We start from the raw sequence: 19336 nt of genomic DNA on the forward strand, positions 1-19336 counted from the left end.
TAACTACCCATGATAATATATTATTGTGTGTATAATAAATGTAAAATCTTTAATTTTCCTAGACAATTGTACAGTATAAGTACTTGTGTGCATTTAATATCCATCGTTTGACCGGGTTCGTATAATTTTAATAGGGTACTATATTTTGTTAAAAATAATTCCGAGTACTATTTTAATAAAGTACAATTTAAGTATTCTTCCGCATAAATTTTCCGTGATAAAAATCTAATTAAAATAATAATCATTAAATATATATAATGTATACTCTAAAACTTTCATTATCATTTTTGGTAGCAATATTTTAGCATTGTTATGATTAAAATGATTAAATTAAATATAATATCAGCGAATAATTCTAATTATAAACAATTTTAGTTATTGATTATGTCTGATAAGGTATAAAATAGTTGGGTGCTTAGTCAGATTATATTTTTAGTTGTCATCAGAATTCTGAATGTTGTATAAATTGAATAGAGAAAATTATTGTGTAACTCTGAATTTTTGCTTTGAAAAATATATTATTTAGTTTTACATGTATGTAATATTATAATTTATTATTAGGTAATTATCTATTCAAAAATTAATTGAAAACATAAATAAATCTGTGATCGGTTGATCAAAAATTATTTTTTTTATTTAGAATTTGATTTACAATGTACCTACCTACCTATTACTTTTAAACTAAATCGTGTGACAATTAGATCGAAAATGTATCCAGTTATAGATAATCTATAGGTAAACAATTAAACACTATTTTTATGTGTTTGAAAGTTTTGTGTTCATGTTTCATTAAATAAAAAAAAAAAATTGTGAATTCAAGTGAGCATTTAAAATGTATGAGAGAGTTGGGTACTTTGATTTCTAAGTCTTAATAGAATATAAGCTATACGAATATCGTTGAATAATAACATTATTATTACCTACTTACTATTATTTTGTTTGAATTTTATTATTTTTAATTAGTCAATAGTAACTGATTTTCATAATAATTCTACTCGACAGTTGGCATTTTCCCTCGTTATACCTAAATATAGGGATACTATCGATGCGGTATGAAACCGTAACCGCGTCTGAACATACAATAAAATATGATATTTTTATTAGAATATAACGACCGTGTCGTCGAGTGTTCATCGTATTCTTGTCTTGGGTGTTTCAGCACACGAGGAGTTGAAGTTCTTGGACATGATCACGGAGAAGAGCGAAGCGAACGCCGCCGCCGCCGCGATGCCGTCCGCCGAATCGAAGACGGTCGTCGTCCTGCCCGCCCATCAGCAACAGGTGCACCACGGCCGGCAGTCCGTCAACCGGCCGCCGACGTCGGCGCTCATCGGACACCATCACCAACACCATCACCAGCCGCCACCGCCACCGCCGCCACCGCCGCCGCCGCCGCACCACCAGCCCGTCGTTCAGCAGCTCAACCAACAGCCGCCGCTGCACCACACCCGTTCCGGTAGCAGCCTGTCCGTGACCGCCGATTACCGCGGTGCCGCCGTCGAACCGCCGCCGCCGCCGGTAATCGTGTTGGAGCCCGGCGGCGGCGGTGGCGGCAGCGGCGGCGGAGGCGGAAGGCGGGCGACCGTCAACGGAAGCGTTTCCGGCGGTGGCGGCGTGATATGCGGCGGTGCCCATCAGCCGCACGCCGCCGTCTGGCACCCGCGACCCATCTACCCGTTCCCGTTGCCGCTGCCCAGCCCCGGCGCCCTGTGGCACCACGCGCAGCCCCATTTCTCCACGCCCGGTTTTCCACCGTTTATCGAGGTAAGTGCACATCGTTGATAATACTATACTACGCTACTACGCGCGTCTTACCGTTACGACAAAAAACCGATTTTGCGTAAAAAAAAAAACAAAAAATAGTGAGAATTTTCAATTTTTACCTTCTCAAAAATAGTATGATAAATCTATCATGATATTATAATAATATCATAATATCGTGACAAGATCTTTATAAAATTACTGCTTTTTTTAGTATATAAATCTGAGTTTAAAAAACAATTATTATACAGGTCGTGTCGATAGCAAAATATACTAAACTAAACTAACTAAATATTATTGATAATAGATAGTTCGAACAAGTTTTTATCCAGAAAACTCGCGGCGATTGATTTCACCAAATAGGTATATTCACTCATTTTTTTCTTCGTCAATATTATTCAAAAATTTATTTTAAGAATTTTCAATTATAGTTTAGGTACTTAATAATATACAAATACCTATACTTAAAGACTATACATTCAAATTTTTAAGACTTTTTGTGTAACTTAAGGAGTGTTCTGTGTAAATATGGATTTCTAATTTTTCTGAAAATATTAACGTATCAAAATCAAAATTTCAACGAGTCTTATCTGTTTGAGCTTTTTATTCTAAGAATATAGTTTATACCTAACAATATAACAATAGCTTTGGAAAACATCGTTATATAGGCTATGCTAAATTTAAAACTAATTCACTAAAATTTATAATTTGTAGAAATAATTGAGTATAATTTACACTACATTCAAATATCTAATAATAACTGATAAACACTTTTTAACGGTACATTAAATTTTTAAAAATATTTTCAACTAAATAATTCACAGTAAAAAAGGAGGATGCCAGGTGAGGTTCTCATAGAAGTTTTTATCAACACAGGAAACTACTCAAGTAGTACAAAAATATCTTTAAAAATTGAAAATAAGTGTCATTAAATATCTATATTTATTTGGTAAATTACCATGTATATACGATAAAGTTAGTAATCAAAGCACTGGGCCGATAGAGCTAGCGGGGGACGCTACTAGAAATGTCACTGATACTTTCATTAGAGTGAATAGAGTACAGTGAGTATAGTCATTATTATATAGCAGTCGATATGACGATAAGATAATAATACAATATTATTACGAATGACCGTACATATAAGGCAGGCATCCGAAATAAACAATGGATTCCATGTAATATACCTAAGTTGTGATTTATTTTTTGGTCGACATAGAATATTATGTAGCAGCGAGTACGATACAATTGTTATACTGTTGTACATTATATCGGTTCGGTGATCAAAATGCAGCTAGTAAAAAATGAAAATGTTACCTTATTATACCGTTGTTTTTGATTAATCATACGGTATTTATGTAATAGAATTATTTTTAAAATTGTGGTCTGCAAGTAGCTTTGATATAGACTATACATAGCTACTTATATATTTAGATATAATTATAATAGTTATAACGATATACTTAATACATGTAACAATCTGCAGTCGACAGATAATAATACAAACCTTTCGCTGTTCCGTATTATTCCGTATACGGATACATCGGAAAATGTGTTTGGCTGTATAGGTACCTGGTACACTCCATTCTTATATAGTGTTTTAATTAATATAATCTCAACCACAGACTTGGGTTAATTGCACACGTTTTGTTTCAACTATTAAAAACGCGATGATTGCATATTGCATCGTTTGCGGTAATGTATTTCTCAACGTATATAATATTATATGGTAGTACGTAGAATCAAAGTTAAAGTTCTTCCCACATAAATACATATTATTATAATACCAGCTGTATCCGACAATTCGAATAATAGTCAACACTTAAGGGTAGATATTCCATTTACATTCAACAATAGCTATGTAGGTAATGAATATGTTTTCGCAGAACTATAATGAGCAGATATATTCAGTGTTAAAAGTCGATGCGCATATTTACTGCAACACCGCGATGACACCGTACTGCGCGCTATGTTTTTGCTAAACCTATCTGAGCGTGTTGAAATTGTTTTGTTGGGAAATTAATATATTTTCATACACGCCACGCTTGAAATAACTATTGAGTACCAAAAGTGTTGTAAGTTTTGGTCAACCTTTGGAACCCGATAAATTATAATACTTTACGCGAATTTGAAGGAAATAATACAGTAAGTTTAACTATAAATATCACGGTGCGCAATATTAAATTTTTTTCATTTTAGTAAAATTCAAAATAAATCATACTGATTTAATACAGTTTATTTAGTGTACTAAATTTGTGAGGCACCATTATAATATAAATCGTGTTCAAAAGACGGCTCTCGGTCATATATTTGGCATGTATTTCAAACTTTAAGTACGGTACTAATGTGCTATATGGTTTAATAAAATAAATAATGACTATAAAGATACTTGGAATATATAATATATTGTTATGAATTATGATACTCCTTAATTGCATTAAAATATTAAGTTTTAATACTTATAAGTTACATAAATATAATAAAACAAATAGCTGATAGTAAATCAAAATTATACGTTGGTCATTTTGGAACTATAACCTAACCTAACCTAACCTACCTATAAAAGTTTTGATTAATATCAGTATAATATATACAGTTAATTATATCTAATTCTACTATACTAAAAATAAATAAATCATAGATACAATAACATAACACGTTTAAAATAAACTATTCTGTCTGTACTGAAAATTCCTCGTGAATATACAAGTCGTAGGTACTTAAGGTACTTAACGTACTAATCAATTTAAAACATAATTCTATAATGAAATTATTATTGCATTTAAATGGTCACGTATGATTTCAACTTATAATACAAATTTAATATATAATAGTATACACCTAAATAAAAATAATAAAAATCCATAACTTTTAAAATTAAAATATGGAAAATTATTACAATTTAAATTTTTTTAAGTTTGCATACTCTACAATAAATTCGATCAATGCTACAGAAACAAATAGGTAAAATATGGTTCAAGTTAAAAAATGTATTCAAACTAACAATTAAATAAATTTGTTCATCACTTTTTTGTTAATAATGGAATTCTAGAAAAATATTTTATTTATGGAGTTTGTTATCTTGTAACTCATTGACATAGTTTATTCAGAATCCTAACAAACGTTTGCCATTATTATTTATATATATCATTATTTTGTTAACCTATATTCAATATTATTAAAAAAAGTATTTCTAACAATCACTACATGGTCATTGGGTTGTATAATTTGTATTTAAGGATACGTACCACATACTATATGTGTAACGGAAAATTAATTAAACAATTTTATTGTAAGTATGCACGAATAATAATTATAGCACAAGCTTGTGTTTTATTATCAATAAAGTAGGTAATTTAAAAATGTATTAAAGGATAAAAAATAATAATGTACACTTGGTAATTGTTTTAAAATAATTGGGATATTAAGAACACTTTATAACTTAGAGATTTTAATTTAAAAAAAAAAAAAAGTATAATAATATGTTTATTATTACGCACGTAAAATCGAGTTAATTCGACTAAACAGCCAATTGAACGGTACTCCGCTATGCGCCCTATGCGTAATATTTAAGTGTTATGTTGTGTGTGTGTGTTTTTCGGTCCCCGACGGACGACAATATCAGTATAAATAAGCTATATTTTATAAAAAATAAAAACTAAGGACGTGATGTTATTGGGATTAGCGCCATCCTGTCTGTGTCGTGTCCTGAAATTATTGTCCCAATAACAACGAGAAAATATCCATTACGGATGGACTGGAAAAAAAAAACAATAAAATAAAAATGAACACCTATATAATTAAACTCGAATCGTGTACAATCTAGAAAACAGCATTTGTTCTAGAATTGTATAATATAATATTATATAATAAGTCCGCAACGGTAGTATAATATTCTTTACATTTTCCCCGTTCCATAACTATTTATGTACCTAGGTATAATGTATGTATATATAATATACATATATATGTATATATAGAGACACATTGAAAACAAAATTTTTGTAGTTATATTTTCCGTCGTAAATGTTGTTGCGTAAAATAGTTGACAGTTAACATGCATGACGAAGGTATATATACCATAATATTGTGTGTGTGTATATATTATATATATATATAATATAATATTACTACTTGTATCATACCTATGTAGTTTGCGTTTGATGGCTGGCGGACTGGTAGGACGACCAGTTGCGGTGGTGATGGAGAGTTTGTTAAGGAGGAGGTGAGGAGTGGTATGGTGGCCCCTGCAATGAGCTACAGCCCGGCTGACTCTGATAAAGTTATTAAATTCCCTAGCTATGCAGACGGCAATAAAACGCAGCTTTACGATCCAGCCCATTGCCTGAAACTTTTGTCATTTTAATGAAAGGTATTAAACACACGGGTACGTATCGGCTGATTATTAAAAAAAAAAAAAAAATACGGTGTTGATGCGATATTTCCCTCTCCATCTTATTTTAACGACATAACGTTGTGCTCGTAATACTAAGTGTATTCAGAGTAAAATTTTCCAAACCTCGTGTTTTTATAGCGTCCTGCAAGCACCGAGATTTGAAAAAAAAAATATTTATTTAATATAATATATATATGTGTGTACCTATAATATAACATTATACACAATTGGATTGTTATTTTTTAGTAGTAGAAATTTTAGAGGTTTATTATTATTATTATTATTATTATTTTTTAATCACTTTTCATATTATATTTTAAACACACTTTAAAATTACCAGAGTAGAAAAAAGGGATGGTTATTCATATGATATACATTTTGAACACAGTATACACTATACCTATATTATAAGTAGTTAAATAGTATTTTTTTATTATTATTATTCTCAATATTGACGTATTTTTATTATAACTGAACAAGTTTAGTTGATAAATAAAATTGACTGCCATCACAAAGTTGCAAATTTTAATATTATTTGATAAGTGACACAATTTTAGAAAATCGTTTTAGATTATGTCATTTCTTTAAAACTAAAGTCGTTTGAAAGGTTTAGAAGCGGTGATTTATTGAAGCTGTGTATAAACACTATAAGAGTTTTAATAATATTGACTATGCAATACACAGTTTCTATTTGTATGGAAAGTACATATTATCATCATTGGTGTATTTTCTTTATTAATATTCAAAACATTCTTTTCCAATTGGTTTGAACTAAAAATCAAAAATCCAATGTTTTCAATGTTGTTTAAGCGTTCATCTACAAGTTCTATTATCATGCTTATATCAGAAAATATTCATTCTATAATAAAATATTTATAAAATAATGCATTTTAAACAAATGCATAAGTTATAAGTTTTGAGCACTAATAGAAAATGTTTACGATATTTGAGATAAAAAATATTATTGTTAAAAGTACATTGATCAATTGCATTTAAAATTTATTGATATAATGTGACTATTTCTAATATTAATGTTGATCAAATGTTTAATTTTAATAAACCGTTTCTATCATTACAATTGTAGAATTTAACTAATAATATCTTAAAAATTACACAAAATTTATTATGACCCTAAACTTATGTGTCAGACGTCAGTGTTACAGTGGTCACACTATTTTTAACAAATTTAACTCTGCCGAGCATTACCAATCACTAAAATGATGTTAAAAGTTAAAATTACGACTCATATCAATTCATATTAGAATTTTACACTCGTTTGTGGTAGTTATTCTTTACATTAACTTATAATCAAAAGACGTATATTTTCAGCATAAAAAAATGTACAAAATACTATTATTAATGTATAAATATAATATGAGGTACTATATTTTTCTCCACTTAGTATGTATAAAAATATTTTTGGTTAAAATTATAGTTTATTATTTAATAATATAATACAAATTCTAGAACATTCTAGTAATATTTTGATAAATCAATACATTTTTTTTATTAATATATAAATATTAATGTATATAGGTAGGTAATTATACAAATTACACATCATATTTTATCGTATAAATATGCATAGAAATAAAAGGCAAATTATATGGCAATCGCAATAGAATGTTGAACGGAAATAATAATTATTATTGCTCTAAACTTTACACCCCGTGAACATATAAAATAAAACCGTATAAATGTTGTAAAAGTAAAAATTTAATTAATATTTTTATATAAAATAAAAGTTGAAATTGAATAAAATATTGATAAAATCATGTTAGCATAATAAATTCTGTATTGTTATGTATTTTAGTATACATTACGAAAACATTTTTTATTTAAACAATTTAATATAATATTTATATAATACGCTATTGCCTATTTCACAGCCAAATTTTATGATTTTGAAAACATTAAATAACTAGTCGGCAATTGATTTGTTTATAATCACAGAAAAAGTTTTAATAATAATTCTAAAAATATACCTTAAGGCTAAAATATAAGTTTTTTTCCAAAATAGCCAAGAACGACCAATAAAATTAGTTAAACAAATTGAACACAATACTATATTATCTATAGGTATGTTAAATATTTATGTATAAATATCTATTTAAAGTCTCATGATAATTTTGTTTACCTCGTACTATCGTTTTGATCGACATTAAAAGAATTATCTATATAGGTTCAAGATTTTTTTTAAAAGATGGACATAGACCTAATTAAAACCAATAGTGTGTTATTTATTTACTCATCAGTATTTGCGTCTCGCTGCAGTAGGGATGTGCGAAAATACCAGCAATTACGATATTTCTGAATTACGTCGATTCGAAACACCTGAATTTACTTAAATTATATCGTTTGTGTAGTTTCAGTAAATTTATTTGAATATCTAAAGTCCTAAACTGTTTGCTCATAAATAATTGAATGCTCAAATTAGTCGATCAATGAACATAATATTATAATATTATTCCAATAGCCGCGTCTATACAAACGTATAGGCGTAAAGTTATGTGACAGGCGACAGTAACATATTATTATTGTTATAGAAATATTATAAAATATTATTATTTAAACAATTATTACATTGACTGGCTATAGAAAGGTATAATTATAATGCACTTTAATACCGTATTTAACATTTGTGAGCACATAGGCAGTGAAAATTTGAAAGCCTTCTCTCAAATTATTTCTAAATACATGAAAATTTTTACTAACTATAGTAACCATTAATTTAAACTAAACAGTTGTAATTATAAATTATACATATACCTAACCAACTAATAATAATTAAAAAAGCAATAGTTATTTGATTATTTAAAAAAAAAACTTATGTTTTCAATATAATTGTTGATAAAATGATTCGTGTTATAAACATGATGTTAACATACATTTATTTTAATATTAAGTTTATTTCTAATTTTAATAATGATTCTTTAATTTTTTGTGGTGAATTCTTTAATATTTAAATTCATTTAATGACAACTATCATTTTGTAAACAAAACGCTCGGCTCCCAGCCGAAAAAAATTGGAGAACCACGATTGCGGTAATAGTGGTTGATACCGTATAGAAAATAGATGACGATAATACTTGTGTAATAAAATAACTAAATGTAGTTTGCATTGCAAAAAAACATTAGTTAACTTCAAAAAGTAAAATTGTTACAAACAAAATCCAAACACATATTTCTATATTTCTTAATATGTTGGTGACCTTCAAAAGGACCACGATCAGGTTTAGTTTTACGCTATGTAGTGAAGTAATATTTTAAATTAATTATGCAAACATAATAATAATAAAATTAAAAAATATGGAACTCGCTTCTGCTGTATATCAAGTTTTTAATGTGACCCATCGGTTATTTAGTACACCCAAATAACCAGAAACCACCTAAATATCAATAAAATATAGTTTTATTGTCTTACTACTTGTATTTTTTCTTATGTCAGATATTATTACACAATCACAAAATATGTTTATACCATATATACCTACTGTTTCATGTCATCGAATTAATATATTAAACAATTTTAAAACGGTAACTGCAGTAGCTATTAAATTGTTGATTTTTTCGATTACTTCGGATTTTAACTATACCTACTTGTTTATTCCACTTCGTTCCATTATTACAAACTAATTTATATTTTTATACCTGTAATAAAATAATTTGCCATCAACTACTCGATTCTTTGGTTTAGACTGAACGCTGCATTACGTCACGCAATATACTATAATATGATTAATCCACGATAATAATAATAATATATATTATACCCAATACTATACACATAGGTTGAATACGGGGTGGTCCATTTACTGTAGCACTCATTATTTAAAAAAAACCGACATTTTGGAAAATATTTTTTTTTCAATAATTTATAAGTCATTAAAAAATATTTTTAAAAATAATTTATATATTTTCACTTTTTTTATTGTCATAATTTTTTTTTTTTTTTTAATCTTTTGATTGACAACATTTATTTTTAATTTCGAATTTTCAAACAGTTTAATTTTTTTTTTTTTAGTATTTCAAGTTTAGACGAGCAGAATAGTGGATCAAAAGTTGGCTAGGACCCCTAAATTCGACTTTTTTGCTTATTTAAATTTCTAATACCTACTTATGGGTAATATACAATTGCGAATGGAACGATTGCGAACGGATCTTTTCCGGTAACACAATTGTGAACGTTTTTACCTGACTTTAATTTTGAGGTGTTGTCAGATTTGATGTCAATAACAAATTTTAAAAATAATTAAATAGTAATAAAATAAGGGTTTTTTTTTTATTACACCACATTTTATATTTAAGAAAAACTGGAAATTTCCACCAAGGAAAAAATTTTAAAAACTATTATTTATTCTGAATGTATTATTATGCACTATTTTATTTTTATTCAGAACCCAGATGTATGTATGTATGTATTATTTTATTTATTTTTCAGTTTCTAACGTAACACTATAATATGTGAATTTTTAAAACTAGTATTTTGAATGTATTATATTTATATTATTAAATTATCGACACTTCAAAAAAAAATCAAAAATTTCAGTGGTCCATAATAACTCAAAAAAAGTTAAAATATTTTGAAAATTTAACTGTATATAGATAACACTAATTTAAACATTTTGTGAAAATTTCAAGTATTTACAGTGATTAGTTTTTGAGTTACAACCATATAAAAAACTGGTTTTGCGTAAAAATTCCCGTTTTTCCGTTACTTTTTTTCTTGTTTTTCTTGATTTTTTTGAAAACTTTACTTTTGATCTGAATAATGCACTTTGTGTTGATATTTTACAACGATTTTATACAACGAAAATTGTTTTAATTAATCCACATTTTAAACATTACCTACATATTATTTTGTAGAATTTTATTTTAGTTTGTAACGAAGAGTTGTTGTTTTAATTGCATTATTAATACCAATATAGTCATCCGTTACATATTATATACAACGCCGCCGAGGTAGTCGTAAAGCTAAGCTTTACCGTTGGCGTTATTATAATGATAATGATATATGTAGGTATACGCGAGTCGGTCGAAAGTCTGTCGGTCGGTCGCCGACATTCGCTCGCGCGCACTGCATTGATCGCTATCGTTACGTCCGACAGCCGCTCCGGAAAAACGCCGCCTAAACGCCGCCACACATCGGCTACTTAACGTAAGTGGTAAAGTGCGTACCGCGGGTACATCGGAAAAACCGGTTTTCCGTTTTTGCGCGCGGACATTGTCGGCCGAGTCATTGACATCGCCGTCGCCGGTGCGTGCAGGTATATATATCTATAGAACTACCTATACCTAAAACTAACTTACCGTAATATAAATTACTATCGGTTATTTAAATCATATCAATATTGGAAAAATAAAGTTATCCTAATATTCTTCCTGTAAGAAATTCACACTTCAAAACTAAAAACCACGAGATTATAAAATGTCTTTCGTGGATTGGATATAGCACTTAGTATATTTTCGAATGTACCTATATAGTAACAGACTACTAGTCCTTTCATTTTTCTATTATTATTTTTTAGATAAATCCCTGAAACTTTTGTCAAAGTCCGTCAAGTATTTTTGGAGTACAAACATGCAATATTTTTTATATATATATTTATGGATTATATAAAATTATTTTTTATTTCCATTACCAATTATAGTAACATAGAGGTATACTCAACAAAATATTCGATTAGAACGAAATTTCTATGTGAGCCGCCCTATGACAACCTCTGTAGGCTTAAAAATGAAGTTGGATTTAGTGATTCCTTGTGTTTCGAGAAGTATATATGTGTCTAAAATATTGGATAAGTGGTTTTGGAAGAGTGTAGGCATCAACAAACGCAGAATAATTAAAATTTAAACTTTTATTTAATTTTCTAAACGGTCTGGGGGTAAAAATAGATGTAATATTGAATATATATCAGCCATATTTTGGCAAAAGTTTTAAATAGTTTAAGACTATTATTTTCTTTTTTTTTTTTTAAGTTTTACACACTATAACTGTTGAACAAAACAAAAAAAGGGGGGGGATGAAAATTTCGGTAAATTATCAATGAATGCAAAAACAGAAGGGAGGCAATTCACACTATGCCATACAGCGCAAATATAGTGTGTGCGTGTGTGTGTGATAACATGGAATCAAAAACATATCAACACACAAACGTAGTTATAACAACTATATTATTATTATAATAATAATGCGATGTAGCGCCGTAATAAATCGACAGACGACCGACGTATTATAAGACGAATATCGTTGTGTACGTGTACACTGCAAACGCGTGCGCGGTCACGTGTGTACGTTACAGTGTGTTTAGAAATATCGGCGTTCGGCGTTGTGTACGTCTTATAATATATTATTTGATATACAACAAAATATGCCTACGGGTAATATATCTCTATATATACGTATGGTGCATATACGATCGAGTTCGCAGCCCGTACGACGAATGCGCCTGCCGTCGTGTAGTAGGTTATATACGTATATAGGTACGAGTATAATATCGCATTAACATTCGCACGCCGCCGAGAACGGGCTCTCGTGATTACAAACTGTTATTGTGTGTTATTAAAATCGTGATAATATTATTCCTACGGCATAATAACGAACACACACTGACGACGTGCACTTGATGATGATGATATACGCTACCGTTCGATCACACGCGCGTCCGAGTGTGTGCGAGACGGATGCAAAACCGTCATCCAATCAACCGCCGAAAGCGCACACACGAACGCGAAATAATATACGTCGTCGACCGATTTGCGCGTGTGTTGGCCGGATGTGTTATAACAATATTATTATGATAATAATAATAATAATATCATTACGTGTAAAACGACGACGTGGCACCGATCCTGGTCGGAGTGCGGTGACGACGGCGCGGCGAGGCGGTCCGCAGATTTCCCATGGTGCCGTCCGTCGCGCCCGCGGTCGACAGATCGTCTTCGTAAAGTCGTCGTCGTTGTCGTCGTCGTCGTCGCCGGAATAAATTATAATACACGCAGTAATTATATATGCGATGCAATTCGAGTGTATATTATATTGCTCCGTGAATGTCGAAACCGACAACTCCATTAAAATAAACACGCGCGAGTATAATACGTAATAATAATAATAATAATAATATTATCTGCGATAATAGTATAATACGCATATTGCACCGCTGCAACTGGTATAATATGATGTCGTAATACTATAATAATTTACAATAATAATATATTATGCGTCGTGTTCTGTTTTTACTTTTTTTCTCTCCGCAGTCGTCCCCGAGGCGGAAAAGAGGGTGGTGTTCCGCTGCTCGCGGTACAGCGATCGAACAATATAAGCTCGCCCGCTGCAGAGCTTATATCGAACCCCCGAAATAATGTTACAAAACTATCGAACCGCGATCGTAAAGTTTTCGAAAATTAAGCAAATTATACCGTCATTTTATTATAGACACCTATAAATCATCAGTGGCGAATGTGAAAGAGGTAATAACGATAAACTTACCTACCTACCCGTTTTCGGGGTAATATACGCATTATTAAGAATGTTTGAAGTGCTGTCAATATTAAAAAGTGTAATGACTTAAAAAAAAAAAAATTGAATTTACCCACTCTTAATCTCGACGGTTTACCTTCTTGCGACCACTTCACCCTGCACCCTGCACAATCAACCCAACATCCCCGTCGTATACAGTATTCGCACTTATTTTATAAATAATTGTTTTTAATATTGCACATGACAATTTTTTTTTTTTTTTTTAATATGCTATTAAATAAAATTTAGCTGTCATAATAATTTTCCAATAATATCTCTAAAACTTCGAAACGTTTCTTTTCGACTACATGAAAATGATATATTTTACCGTCCTAATATCAATACCCACTCAATATATTAATAGTATATAGCAACCGTGTTCTGAATGATTATAAATAAAAAACTATGTTTAAATTCGACTAAATTTAAAAATAAATAAAAAATATTGTTGTATAATTATTGTATGTTACTCACATTTGGTTGCACACAAAACGAATATTTGAACGAATGAGGGGGAGAACTACCGTCCATGGTTTTTTTTTTTTTTTTTTTAATCTAACATAATCATATAGTAGTCCTGAATCCCTCCTTCGAGGTACTATATAGTGCTGGTTACGCCACTATTGCAGTGATCCTGCACGTGCCTAAATAATAATATGTACGCCATTAAAACATGACAAACGTGTTTTCAGACTTCGCTAGCCGATCAAAACAGTTTGCATGACATTTACGCAATGTCGCAATGGCCGTGAAAAAACCTTGCAGGTATTGTCGTATTGATGTCAAAAAAATAAAAATAAATATATATTACCATTCTAACGTACGGTCATTTGGGAGCGCAATTCCAATTTGTTTTATAAGTGTGAGTCGAATCCGAAATAGGCCGCAATTTTTCGTCATGTCACGATATTATTATCTACTTACTGTGTTTAAAATTTTTCTACTGTTTCTTATCGTTTCTTCGATAATAATATAAAAAAATATTCTGTAAACGATGTCCCTATGTAGTATGTATGTAGTATATAATATATATATATACACATACATACATATAATTTTAAATATTGACGAATAAACTAAAAACGTGTACACAACGCGAGCATATTAATTAACAATGAACCCGTCAAAATTATTGCACTACCCTCTTCACGGCTGCACACCCTTCCCCACAACTTTGGTGAATATGATTTTGTGAAATTTTCAAGACTTATAATTTATATTATTTGAATACCTATAATATATTACTTTAGTTATTACGGCATCAATAAAACAACTCTTTTATTTTGTGAAATCGCAATATAAAAAACATTATATTATTATACCTTTTCCCGGACTTGCCCGGTGACGTCCTTGAAATTTCGCCACCCGGAACGATGTTCCCGCCTCTTGTTCGGCGCGTAGTCTATTAATCTAGACAACGGTGGTTAACGTTAACATTATTGTCGTGTACTGATTGTGCTGGTCGAAAGAAGAGGAGTGCGGGACACCTGTTGTCCCGCGAATGGACAACTGTAATACATTATACTATATTATTATTAGCCGGTAATTAATATAATATCTGATGCAACAGTCATTCGTTTAATTACTATTATATTAATTTATGAAAAATCGTAGTAGCGTTATGTATTTATATAGGCACGTCTTTTTCCGTATAATATCATGATTATAATAATGTTAAATCCTTAATAACAATTAAACATAATATAAAAGGCTAACACCAAATAAATTTTTTTTAAAAAAAAAAAAAAAAAAAATGAATTAAATATGTTTACATTTTAAATATATGTATTTTTTTTTTCTGCAATCCGTGTCTATTATTATTGTTTTTATTGTTTTAATTTAACGCTCAGGAATGTTCTATATTATGTAATAGCTATATAGGTAGTATTGCAATGAGTAATAATACAATGTTTTTTAATTTAAATTAAACTAAATTACGACGTTGACATTTCAATTTCTTCTTTTGCGCAACACTATATGGATAGGTAAGATATATGATGTGAGTAGGCAGACATACATAAATAAATTAACAATTATTACAACTTTAAAAACATAATTTAATAAAAACGAAACAACAACAACAACAAAAACAATAATATAACATGGGCTTTTCTCTAAACGTAGGTAGGTATAAAAATAATAATATGCTAATGCCCGATGACCAATGGTTGACGTTAATGGTCTTTTATTATACAGATTAACGCAACTTTTAGTACATTTTTAACTGTAATTTTCAATTCTGAATCAGCTTTCATTTTGCTGCATGTCTGCATAAAAAGTTATATTTGTATTTCATTTTCCACAAATAATGCCGGTAAAATTAATTACAATCGAATTTATTATTCAAATTTCATTTTGGAAATTGAAACGAATAAAAAAAGTTTTACAAACTATATTAATTTTCACGAGCTAGAAAAATCATTTTTATTTATTAATACAATTTTGTATACTTTCCGGGCATCTCGAACGCATTTGTTTTTTCTAATAATATATTATAATAAATTATCAGAATGCATTATGAATTTTTACGATCAGGTAACTATGTACATTATGTATATTATCATTATTATAAAGTCCAACCGTTAGAATGTGAATATAATAATTTATAACATTACAATTAGTAATTATTATGCAAATCAATCTATACAGAGACTTCATCGCTGTAGTATTTTTTGATTGATTATCAATATTAATATTTTGTTATAAGCTATACCCTATTGTACTGCGTACGGGGCAATATAATTTCAAGAATTAAATTAAATAAATTGAACAGATAATATATTATCATTGATCATAAATACTATTTATAATCAATGATATTATGCATTCGTATAATTTGAATATAATAATAATTTGTAAAAACATTATATTTGTACACGCGTCGAGGTCGATTAAAGTCGTTTGTCATTATTTTTATGTCGATATTTGTAATATTATAAGAAGCTTACTATATTATTTTTATTTTTAAAACAGGCACGTCACTCTGTTGTAGAGTATTGACTATTGACTGATTATTGATGTCCAATGTTTATCGTAATTGAGTAAGTCTTAGTAGGTAGATTGTATATTATGTTAAATTTGAAATTCAATGAAAAAAAATAAAAAAAAACATCGAATGTGAACGGTTCTGTAATTTTCACTCAGAACATATCCATGTGTATTATCATCATATGGATTTGACACAACACAATTAAATAACACGTACGAACCAATTAAATATTAAAATAATTAATGTACTTATTATAGAATTAATAATTAAAAAATATAAGTATAGCTACAAATAGTTGGTCTAAACACTGGTGACACTACGACTGACTCGTCTCGTGTGTAGGTATGTATAGGTATTTTCTCAATTATTACATTTCTATATTATGAAATACTTATAAAAAACAACCTTAAATTGAATTTTTAAAATAATGATCCAGTACCTATTAATATTTTTCACTTCAAAAAAAAAAAAAAAAATTAATTTCTATTAATAGCCAAAATACTTTGAAAATTATACCATTAAGGTATAAATATTTTTATGACAATTTAAGGAGTTTAACAGTACAACAATTATTTGTTTTTGAATTACAACAAAATAACATAACCAATTTTAGTGAAAATTGGTTTTAATAAAGATTTTCATTTATGAATTTAGTTTTCCTCTCAAAAAAAAAAAAAAAATCATTGACAACACAATTATTTACCCATTGACATACAATGAATGACATGAAAACGAAAACGATTGAAGTGTAAAAAAATAAATTTAATTTAAAACAAAATAAATTAACTTGACATTTTATAACGAACATTTTATTTGTTGATCTTACGTTAAAAAAATAATTTGATATTTAAATTAACGAAAACTCAAAAACAAAAGTTCAAAAGCTAAAAAAAATAATTATAACTTTTTAACTCCTTAATTCCTTGCGTTGAAGTATTAAGTACAGTGTAAAAAACTGTGCGAGAACTATGGAGATTAATAAGCTATTCACGAGGATTTTATTCGGTATAATAATATAATATAATACGAGCACATATTATACAATGTATAACGCGGTTCCTACGTATATTATATATTGGCAATAGAAAGCAGACTTTTGTCGCACGTCACCAGTCGATCAGTAGGACGGAGTGTTTGAATCTTGTGTCAAACATCGTCTGCAACGGGTGAAAAACGGAAAAATATAGAAGCGACTGTGTGTTTTATTATTTTTTTACAGTGAAATTTAACCATTATTTAACTATTCGGATTTTCACCCAACGATAACATATGACCATCATATAGGTACACCCATACAGCCGTAAAAATCTGTGATAAACGCCAAAACTCATAAAAAAAAAAAAAATTATGTACACCCGTTCCCAATATTAAATTAAATATTAATGCATTGATTATTGCATTAGCTAATCGCTACACGTGTAGACCGTCGCCATAATATTATATTATAATATACCGTGATCTAATATTATCGTTTTTTTTTGCTTTTTCAGAACGAGTGGTCCAGACACTGTCGATTGCCGATGTTCAACCCGGAACTGCAACCGGAACCGGTGAACTTGCAGAACAACAACCACCACCAACGCCGACCGGAACCGGGCCGGGCGCTGGAGATCGCGGGCAGGCTGCAGCAGGAGCGCGCGGCGCACAACCGTCCGGCGGCCGCGAACCCCCCCGCACAAGACGACCGGGAACAGACCAGACACCACGCCTAGCCGAGACGAGCGCAGTCGTAGTACACAATATTATTATACTATTATTACGATACTACATATATATAATATTATAAGTTCCATATTCTACGACGTCATCACGGGACCGTTCAAAAATACCTTAAATAATAATGACAACAATAATCATCGTCGTCGGACGACGATCGCGGTGACTGTAATAATAATAATAATAATAAAAACCATAGGTGTTTAATACTGTCGCGATTGTGTATGAGACGTGCAGATGAAGGAGACGCATGACTACGGGCGAAACGCAATCGTCCGATTTTTTTCAATAAGCTTGTAAAAAAAATAAAAATAATAATAATATTAATGAAAAAATCGTTACGACTTTAATGTTTTTAAAGTATTATATTATTATTATTATTATTATTATCGCCGTCGTCGTCGTCGTCGTTGATCGACGAGCTTATGCAGTCGCCGGAGACTTAAATGTTTATTGTTGTACCTATATTATCGACCCCTCTGCCACCATCGGACTTTGATATCGTTGTATTATACACACTGCTGCCGCCGGCACGTACATAGAGTTAGATTTAATAAAAAATAATAATGATAATAATAATAGTAATATAATATAAGAGTACGAAAAAATTTATCCCGACCCCGTAGGATTAAACGCGTCGAGTCGAACGGACGCGTGTTAAATTGTATAAAATAAAATATATATATATATATAAAATAAAAACGACGTTGATAGAAATATAAAATGTCAAACAAATAACGACAATACAAACAGCGGTTTTGGCGAATTCACGTTCTGGCCGTTATGCATCGACGTGCATACATGAAAATATATTATGTACAATTTATGTGGCATCATCAATATTATTAGTTATTACTTATTACTAACTATAAGTATTGTGTATTTTTTAATCGTTTCGTGTGTTTTTCGACTCGCGACGACTGGAAATACGCATCTTATCTGATAATGCTAATTT

The 19336-nt window shown here is 29.9% G+C and overlaps 1 protein-coding gene across 1 annotated transcript in view; it reads left to right on the forward strand.

Moving 5' to 3' along the window:
- The window catches only part of LOC114125265 (myb-like protein P), a 151128-nt gene extending 132554 nt beyond the window's left edge, over positions 1-18574 (forward strand). Inside the window, exons 3-4 of the mRNA XM_050205478.1 lie at positions 1160-1764; positions 18156-18574. Of these exons, the coding sequence (XP_050061435.1) occupies positions 1160-1764; positions 18156-18377 (827 nt within the window). The 3' untranslated portion in view covers positions 18378-18574. The remainder of the gene's footprint in view (positions 1-1159; positions 1765-18155) is intronic.
- Positions 18575-19336: the final 762 nt, after the last annotated feature.

This window comes from Aphis gossypii, chromosome X (assembly GCF_020184175.1).
Source record: "Aphis gossypii isolate Hap1 chromosome X, ASM2018417v2, whole genome shotgun sequence".
NCBI lineage: Eukaryota > Metazoa > Arthropoda > Insecta > Hemiptera > Aphididae > Aphis > Aphis gossypii.